The sequence below is a fragment of the Capsicum annuum genome, chromosome 3 (genome assembly GCF_002878395.1).
Source record: "Capsicum annuum cultivar UCD-10X-F1 chromosome 3, UCD10Xv1.1, whole genome shotgun sequence".
Lineage (NCBI taxonomy): Eukaryota > Viridiplantae > Streptophyta > Magnoliopsida > Solanales > Solanaceae > Capsicum > Capsicum annuum.
Genome location: NC_061113.1, coordinates 7,839,181 through 7,848,555, shown reverse-complemented (window position 1 = coordinate 7,848,555; position 9,375 = coordinate 7,839,181). Strand labels below are relative to the sequence as shown.

At 37.4% G+C, this 9,375-nt stretch overlaps 1 protein-coding gene and 1 non-coding gene across 2 annotated transcripts; both read left to right on the top strand.

Annotated features, from left to right (window-relative positions):
* The first annotated feature begins 1,517 nt into the window (after positions 1–1,517).
* LOC107864528 (chaperonin CPN60, mitochondrial) lies at positions 1,518–8,413 on the top strand. The gene is made up of 16 exons (XM_016710924.2): positions 1,518–1,712; positions 2,505–2,661; positions 4,478–4,637; positions 4,770–4,945; positions 5,271–5,366; positions 5,800–5,904; positions 6,026–6,112; positions 6,231–6,320; positions 6,404–6,484; positions 6,568–6,636; positions 6,820–6,897; positions 6,989–7,084; positions 7,241–7,340; positions 7,417–7,520; positions 7,653–7,837; positions 7,934–8,413. Exons 1-16 carry the CDS (start codon positions 1,675–1,677, stop codon positions 8,046–8,048), a joined length of 1,737 nt encoding a protein of 578 aa, XP_016566410.1. The 5' UTR covers positions 1,518–1,674; the 3' UTR covers positions 8,049–8,413.
* On the top strand, positions 2,811–2,945 carry LOC124897494. The gene has a single exon (XR_007054210.1). It is a non-coding gene; the product is annotated as a small nucleolar RNA snoR74 (small nucleolar RNA).
* Positions 8,414–9,375: the final 962 nt, after the last annotated feature.

The window sequence follows — 9,375 nt, the reverse complement described above, 5'->3', positions numbered from 1 at the left end:
AATAAAATCAAAAGCAAAACACACAAATGAATTTAAAAAGAAAAATAGAATCATACTAAAGTAGCATCATTGCTTGAAAAAAAAATACGACGTGAGAAAGAATTAGTATCAGAAATGAAACAATAAGCGAGAGAAATCGAGAAGGTTAAAGGAAGAATCTAGAAGAGTAAAATTGATAGACACACACTAGTAATAAGTACATGTGTCTATTAAATATTATGATGCATACATTACCAATTTATCCTTTAATATATTCATAATTACCAAAGTAAAATCAGATAAGTGCTTGTCCCAAGTTTAATGTATAATTTCGATTGCTTTTCATACAATTTTCTAAGGCATCATTCGTTTTCCCTTTGTCTAATTCAAAAATATAGAAAAAAATAACAGTAATAGTAAAATAATGAAATAATCAAAACAATATATGGATCGTAACTAGAAAAGGAGGAACAAATTATTATGAGAACATTAAATTCACTTTCCTAACATAGAGAAAATGGATAATCTCAACCATTAATCTCAACCATTAACAATGAGCAAAGTTGGACAAATTTACATAGTTCAAAAATATATTTGAATTTTTTTCCTTTTACCTTTTTATAAGTAGTTATTTTTAATGAATTTTAGTACTCTAATTTCAAATGCGACACTTGTTGAGGGAAATCCTTAATGATATACTGTGAGTTTAATGTTTATTAAATTGAAAGGTAGGTTTGAATTCAACACAAAATTCAAAAGTCCTCAAAAGGATTTACTTCTTTGTTTTTTTAAAAAATTAACTTTCAATTATAAATTAAAGAAAAATATTATCAACTTTTAAATTTATACCAGCTTGGCTGTCTTTAGATTTTAATAAATTAAAACACTATAATAAAGAGCTATATTTAGAGGGCTTCTTAGGGCATGCTGCTTAAATTTATTCCTCCTAGCCACCAAAAGTTAAAAAGAAAAACAAATAAAGGGTGGGTTTAATAATAAGGAAAATGTATTTATAGAAATATATTTTTTCCCCAAAAAAGTGATTTTCTTATTTATTTTTAATGTCTGTTTAACAAGAACAAATCATTATCTCAATAATTTTTAAGTATAATATGAGCAAATACTCTAATATAAGACCCCATTTACTGAGGCTCGAACCTTTATTCATATTCGAGATCTAATCCCGACTCGAGATCCAACATGACCCCAATCCCAACCCTCAACACAACTTAAAACTCGACTCTGACCTTGATCCCGAGCCGAAGCTTAACCATTAATTCGATCCTAACTCGAGATTCGACAATCGATTTCAGCTACGACCTTAACCCCTGATTTGAGATTCGACTCTGACCTCAATCCGGGACTCTTTTATCTTATTTTCTTTTTGGTGTAATTATGCTTTTTTTTTTAAAAAAAAAAACTTTTTATCAGCCTTTCTTAAATCTTCATATTACTAATTCTTTTTATGAACTATTAACTTTAATTATCTTGAAAATGATTTTATTAATGTAGAAGTTTAATATTCTTACCATTACCATATTGAAAGCCTTAAACCCTAAAACCCTAGAAGCGCCTTCTTCTAGACCCTTCCACCTTTTTTTCCTCTCTAAATATATATATTCATCCCCCACTTCTCTCTTTCTCCTTCAAATATCTCAGCATTTTTCTCCAACTTCAGCATTTTTCAGTAGCAAAATGTATCGTTTTGCAGCAAATCTTGCTTCCAAAGCCAGGTATTTTTCACGTTCTTGAACTTAGTTTTTTTTTTCCTTCTAAATTTAATTTTTTCATATTTTTTTTGTTTTTTTCTTGCTTTTGGGTGTTGGAAAAATGTAATCTTTACTGTTAGCAAATAGCCATTTTCTGTTTTTTCTTGTTTTTGGGTGTTGGAATGATGTTATCTTTACTTTTAACAAATGCCCATTTTCTGCCTGCAAGGGCATTGTTGAGTGGTTGGTTGTGGGAGACTTGGGATTGAATCCAGCCTAGTGCGGTTTACATCTCCTGTGTGGATTGTGAGCTATTGCACAGTGGGCAGTTTATCACATGTGTGCACTATAGAGTGTGCTCTGTGATTTGTGAGCTATTGCACAGTGAGCAGGCACTCCACACGTGTTCACCATAGAGTTTGCTATGAGATTTGTGAGCTATTGCACAATGAGCAGGTTATCACACGTGTTCACCATAGAGTGTGCTTTGTGATTTGTGAGCTATTGCACAGTGAGCAGGTTGCCACACATGTTCACCATAGCACGTTTTCACCTTAAGAGTGTGCTCTGTGATTTGTGAGGTATTGCATAGTGAGGAGGTTACTACGCGTGTGCACCATAGTGTGCTCTGTGATTGTGAGCTATTGCACAGTGAGCGTCTCATCTTACCACATGCTAGCCATACAATGTGCTTACCGAAGGGCAGAGAGGCTGTGGCAGAGTTTGTGGTACATGGTTGCAAGAACTCTTTTTTTGTGTGTGTTAGAATAATGTAATCTCTACTTTTGACAAGTACCCATTTTCTTGATTGTACAGAGTTGCAAGAACCAGTTCCCAACAGGTGAGTGGAAGGTTGAATTGGAGTAGAAACTATGCTGCTAAGGATATTAGATTTGGAGTTGAAGCTAGGGCGTTGATGCTTAAAGGTGTTGAAGAGCTTGCTGATGCTGTTAAAGTAACTATGGGTCCAAAGGTGACATTTTTGATCAGCCTCATTTGTAGAATATACTCTATTTGTTTTGTTTTATGTGTCATTTTTGCTTTTTGGTAGGAGGAGGGGGGTGGGGTGGGGTGGGTGGGTGGGTTCTGTAGTTTTAGACATATATTGTTCAAAACCTGATGAAAAAAGCAGGGATCTATTGCCTTTTTTTGTGAATGGGTCTCTCGTAAACTTCAGGGATATCAATAATTGCATTGTTATTGGGTGAACCACCTGACCTCTCATGATGGAATCGTTCAGTAAACGATGATACATGGTCTCTTACTACAACAACAACAACAACAACAACAACAACAACAACAAACATGCTCTCTTACTAATTTATTTTTTTCTCAAAAAACATACTAGCATATAAATATGGTTAATTATAACTTGTTACCTAGCAGTGTTGTCAAAGGTGCGGTTGCGCGTTTAAGCCTTGAAGCAAGGCTCAAAACACGTTGAGCTCTTAGCCTCGCTTTATGTGTGCGTCAGTGTTGTCATCAAGGATCTAAGACAACTGTTTCCTTGCAAATGAGTGTTTCTTGTAGAGGTGACGCTAAAAGTTGATATATCATTTTTTCATAAAATAATTCAATTTCTTTGTCCATATATTTGTTATTCACACGTATAATTATTAGTCTTGGACTAAACATATATATTTGTATGTTCTCATTAAACCCCACTTCAGTTGTGCTTTGCTGTTAAAGTCACAATAGACCTTAAGAATTTTTTGCGCTTTTGATAATACTGTAACCTAGTTTCCAGATATGTGTAGTCCTTTTGCGTTATCCAAAAATTCAATTGTCGGACCCTTGGAGGGAATACTTGTTGCTCGAGATTATAGCAAACTCATTATCCCTAGAAAAAACAAAAGATTGTTGTGAAACTCGTGTTAAGGATCTGAATTTTGGTGAAAGAATCTTGTTTTATGCAATTTATCGTCATTTACTTCCCGACACATGTACATTGAATATTATTGTTCTCTTTCATTTGACTTGTTCATTTGTTGGATCTTATGCTTTAATTCATACAAAAATGCAAAAGTATCACTGACACGTGCGCTTAATTAGTTAATTTATTGGAAATGGAAAATATGAATGCAGTTATGCAGGCTTGTCAATAGATTCCATCAAACATTAAAATGTTGCTCTTTTCAGATGTTCACATGCTTCTTATAGTGTTCTGGAGAAGTATTTATTAGGAGCATATGCCTCTTGAAATGGCATTCTAGAGGCCTCCTGTGTTTAGGTCCCTACTAAGAAGAATTTATTGTTGTCAAGCTGTCAATAAGCTTTGCTCAAACTACAACATTTTGGGCCAACTTGTTCCCTTGAAGCAACAGTTAATTATGTCTCCTTTTGTTCTTATCACTCCTTGCTTCTATTATTTGAGCTACGAGAACACTGAGACAGCAACACTTTCTTTCCCAACATAATTTTTAGGAGATTAGAATTGTTCAATACCACCACGTCTTCTATGTTTCTGATGGTAACCAGTGGCGAATTTAAGACCTAAAATTGGGCACGTGAACCTGTGGTATTCCCATATAACTAGATATTTTAAGTATATATTTTTCTAAAATTGGTATAACATTATTTGTTGGCGCACATGTTACAAGAAGGGTGAATGCTGCACTTGGTTGAATGATAAGTCCTTTACCTAAAGGACTAGCGCTCAATTCCCACTTAATTTTTTTTCCTCTTTCTTTTAAGTGGTGCACCTATGTTCTAGAAATCCTAGATTCCCCTTTAATGGTAACCAATTCATCATCATCGGTGACTATTAATAGTAGATGCTTATTTTGTAGGGGCGTACTGTGGTGATTGAGCAAAGTTGGGGTGCACCCAAAGTAACAAAAGATGGTGTCACTGTCGCAAAAAGTGTTGAATTCAAGGACAAGATACAAAATGTTGGTGCTAGCCTCGTGAAACAGGTTGCCAATGCCACGAACGATGTTGCTGGTGATGGTAAGTCCTTAACAGTCCAGTATTGCCTCTACTGCTGCAGTTTGATGTATCTGTCATTGCATGACTCAGTTTTGTGACTTTCCAGCCTAAATAATATATATAATGGGTGGTTCTATCTTTCCTGTTTTTCAGGTACCACTTGTGCAACAATTCTCACCCGAGCAATATTTGCTGAAGGATGCAAGTCAGTGGCAGCTGGTATGAATGCCATGGACCTTAGACGGGGTATTACCATGGCTGTAGATTCTGTTGTAACAAACCTGAAAAGCAGAGCAAAGATGATCAGCACATCTGAGGAGATTGCACAGGTAAGGCCAGTTCCAAATTTTGCACGTATAAAAGCTACATCCTTTTTGGTGGACACAAATCTTTATCTCTTGTAGAAAACCTCCTCCCTCCCCTAGAAGGCTGGAAGACTGACTCCTCCGAACCTAAAAAGGAGAAAGAAAAGAAAATTAACGGTAAAAAGGTACTCCAAGGGAAGAGATACTAGTAGAAGGGGAAAAAGGCAGAAAGTAAAAAATCTCCCTGGGAAGAAGATTTCATTATGCACTGAAGAGTTGTATGTATCTTCTTCTTTGCTCAAGTGATCCACTGTTTCTCATAAGTTTTTGATGTTGCAACTTTTGATAGGTTGGGACTATCTCTGCAAATGGAGAAAGAGAAATTGGTGAACTAATTGCCAGAGCTATGGAGAGAGTAGGCAAGGAGGGAGTCATTACTATTCAAGTAAGTAATTTCTATTGTCCATCGGTGTATGTATGCAGAGATTGTATGCGTCTTTTGGTCACTATGGTCCTAACTTACTTATATGAGCTTTAAAATGTGTGTCCTAAACTAGGAAGCTTCAAGATTCAATATGCTCTTGGGATGTGGGTGGAATTGAAGTAGATGATATTTTTGCTGACTTTTACTAATTAAGACCTGATCAATTTTAATGGCTATATGGGAGAATTTGGGCTAGAGATTGAGCATATGGATGTTGATAAATTATTTTGTTGCTCAGTAACTTCTTTTCATAGTCCAATTTGTGTCCATTATTTTGTTGCTCACTAACTTCTTGTCATAGTCCAATTTTTATCCATTTGGTACATTTCGACTAATTCGTGGGAGACTTGGTACTGCAAAGATGTGTAGCTAACTCATTTCTACTATCACACAGGATGGGAAGACACTGGAAAATCAGTTGGAAGTTGTTGAAGGGATGAAGTTGGATAGGGGTTACATATCACCATACTTCATCACAAATCAGAAGAATCAGAAATGTGTATGTTTTTGGTTTGCTAATCTTAGTTAAGCTCGCACATGTACTGTGCCAACATTTTTTACATACGTTTCATCAGTCTCCTTTTTGTTTAAACTCATTATGCTCCTGCTATGTCTGGCAGGAACTCGAGGACCCACTAATTCTTATTCATGAGAAAAAGATCTCAAGTGTTAATGCTGTTGTGAGAGCATTAGAGTTGGCTCTGAAGGTAATTCTCTTCCTCTTTTGTTTGATCAGTAAAGGTTAACTAATCCTCTTCCCGAGATCATCAATTTGGTTTCCATAAGATTGACCATGGAACTGTCTGTTACGCTTTATCTATGCAGAGACAAAAGCCCCTCTTAATTGTGGCTGAAGATGTGGACAGTGAAGCACTTGCTACTCTTATTTTGAACAAGCTTCGTGCTGGAATCAAGGTATGTTACTGATATATTTGCTCCGCTGTTTGTTGTTTAACTTCTCGGTTCGGTGTTTTCTTACTGTTGGTGAATGTTTACAGGTTTGCGCCATCAAAGCACCGGGCTTCGGTGAAAACAGGAAGGCCAATTTGCAAGATCTTGCTATTTTAACTGGAGGCCAAGTGAGAACTATTTTGCTCTTGTATAAGATAGTTGATGCTTGTCTTTATGACACCTAACCAATGTCTCTTCTGCTATGTGGTAGGTCGTAACAGAAGAGCTTGGACTGAGCATTGAAAATGTGGAGTTCGAGATGCTGGGAACATGTAAAAAGGTAATTTTGCTGTGCCATTGGCTGTAGTAGGTTCTCCTTTTGTATATCTATTCTCTTTTGAAAGTGCAAGTGCATGAGAATTTTGCACAATATGATTCCTGTTTGGTATTTCTAGAGTGTCTTGCTGGGGGATTTTATCTTGTTTCCTGCTGTTTTAGTTTACTCATGCTTTTCTTTTCTTAGGTGACCATCTCCAAGGATGATACTGTCATTCTTGATGGTGCTGGTGAGAAGAAGTCCATAGAGGAACGATGTGAACAGGTTTTGTCTGTCTTCCTTTTGCACCAACATCGGTACAAGCACTGCACTTCATCACGGGGTTGACATATAATCGTGCTCTTTGTATTTGCAGATTAGATCAGCCATTGAATCGAGCACATCTGACTATGACAAGGAGAAGTTGCAGGAAAGACTAGCTAAGATTTCTGGAGGTGTTGCTGTGTTAAAGGTATGCCTACGTTTGCAACCTGTGTAAATTGAGTTCTAAGAAGAATTCAGACTTTCTTTATAAGCAGAAAGTAGTTGCGAGTGTTAGTACAGTCTTCTTATTATAAAATATGCCATCATAAAATGTATTATTAATTTTCAAGTGGATTAATTTCAGATTGGTGGAGCCAGCGAAACTGAGGTCGGTGAAAAGAAAGATAGAGTAACTGATGCTTTGAATGCCACAAAGGCAGCAGTGGAGGAAGGAATTGTTGCAGGTTAATATATTTCTGTGAATTTCTGGCTAAATGGGTAGAGCCAATTAGTCGGAGATTACTGATCTTTGTCTTGCAGGCGGTGGTGTTGCTCTTCTTTATGCAGCAAGAGAATTGGATAATTTGAAAACAGCCAACTTTGACCAGCAGATTGGGGTGCAAATTATTCAGAATGCTCTGAAGGTTTGCTATGCTCCCTTTTGACCCTGTTAATTAGATTCTTATAAATATAGTAGTTTCGCTTGAGGTATATAACTTGTGTGGTGGCGTGAAGCCCCATTTTTGAAAGATCTTGCGTTCAATTCGTGATTGCAGACGCCAGTACATACAATAGCGTCTAACGCAGGAGTAGAGGGTGCTGTTGTAGTGGGTAAGCTGTTGGAGCAGGATAACCTTGATCTTGGATATGACGCGGCCAAGGGTGAATATGTAGATATGGTAAAGGCAGGAATCATCGATCCATTGAAAGTAATTAGGACAGCTTTGGTCGATGCTGCCAGGTTAGCACAGGACACCCTTTCTATTCTCCTGTTCTTTCATCACACGATTGGCCTCACATCCTTACGTACATCCCTTTTCTACTGTGTTCTATGCAGCGTCTCTTCTCTCTTGACCACAACTGAAGCAGTTGTCGTTGAACTTCCTAAGGACGAGAAAGAATCTCCAGCAATGGGCGGTGGCATGGGCGGTATGGGTGGCATGGACTTCTGATGGAAAAGGCAAGAAGAGTAATTGCAGCTGCTGCTTGACATACAATTGTTTAGAACAAAAAGAAAATAAATTTGCCCATTTTGATGCATCTTTACGCGAGAAAACGCACCCATTGTACCCATAGCAAGAGAGACCATTGTGAATTCATGTTTTTGTAGGTTCAGAATTTGTAGTCTTTCGTCGAAAACTCAGCTTTTTAGTTGACAAAATTTACAGTTTGTTGTTCGTGCAATTGGTCCATTTCAGTCTCTCCACTTGTGTTTTGTTGTCTTTTCTGGTTAAACTGTTATTTTGTAGTCATAAATTCATACCTCTGGCAGCAGATTATATATTAATCAAAGTTCTTTTTCTCGTGTTTGCAGCAATTTTCTTGAAGTATTCATTTTCATAATTTCTATACAAAGAGATTAAATTTCAGTATAAATAAGTTGAACCCTTTTAATTCTAAAAGTAGGCATTATTATAAAAACGCCAAATGAATCCAAGTAAATTTGTATCACACAATGAATTATTCACTAACCGATAAAGACTGTCTGTTACTTCTGGAGAAACATTAGCACAGCGGAGCTAGTAACAATTCCCTCCCAGCTCAGCACAAACTGGATTCAGCTTTGGAGGAGTATGTCTCATATTCCCTTCAACAGCGTTACCACATGGGCTGTCTTTATCCCTCAATGTCTCTGGCCAATTTGGCTTCAGCAACACCTTCAACCTGAAGAATGACCCTCCCTATCAATGTTGATGCGCAAAATTCGTATCAATAGTCCTGTCAAATGGGACCCTCCCCGTGTGGGTGGTGCCTTAATGCTTAATACGGATGGTGCGTGTGGTGGGGCCTTAGGGAAAGCGGGTTGCAAGCTGAACTGCTCGCCCGGCCTTGAACTTGCTACCTCTAACAATATAAACCCAATCGAGATTGGCGTTGATGCCTTAGGACTAACCCGCATGTTCCAAAATCCTTGCAGGCAGCTCCTCCACTCCACGTCTATAGGGGAGGGGAGCAAAACATGGTAGCGGATGCACTAGCAAAACTTAGAACTATCTGAACTGGACGCACTAGCAAAAACTGCTGCCCGCATTTTGTCCACCCCTCCCCCATCTATTGAAGCACTTGTCCAAGCGGATAAATTAGGAATTTTTACTTTGCGTTTGATAAAACGAAACTCAGATAACCTTGTACGCCGGGATGTGGCTACTGATATCTTAAAACTATGCTACATCGTCTGTACAGGGGACTAACCCCTTGGAACTATCTTTTGATTTAAGCTAATTGCTAATGCTACGCCAGTTTTAACCAAAAAAAATATATATAATTAATGTAATCAAG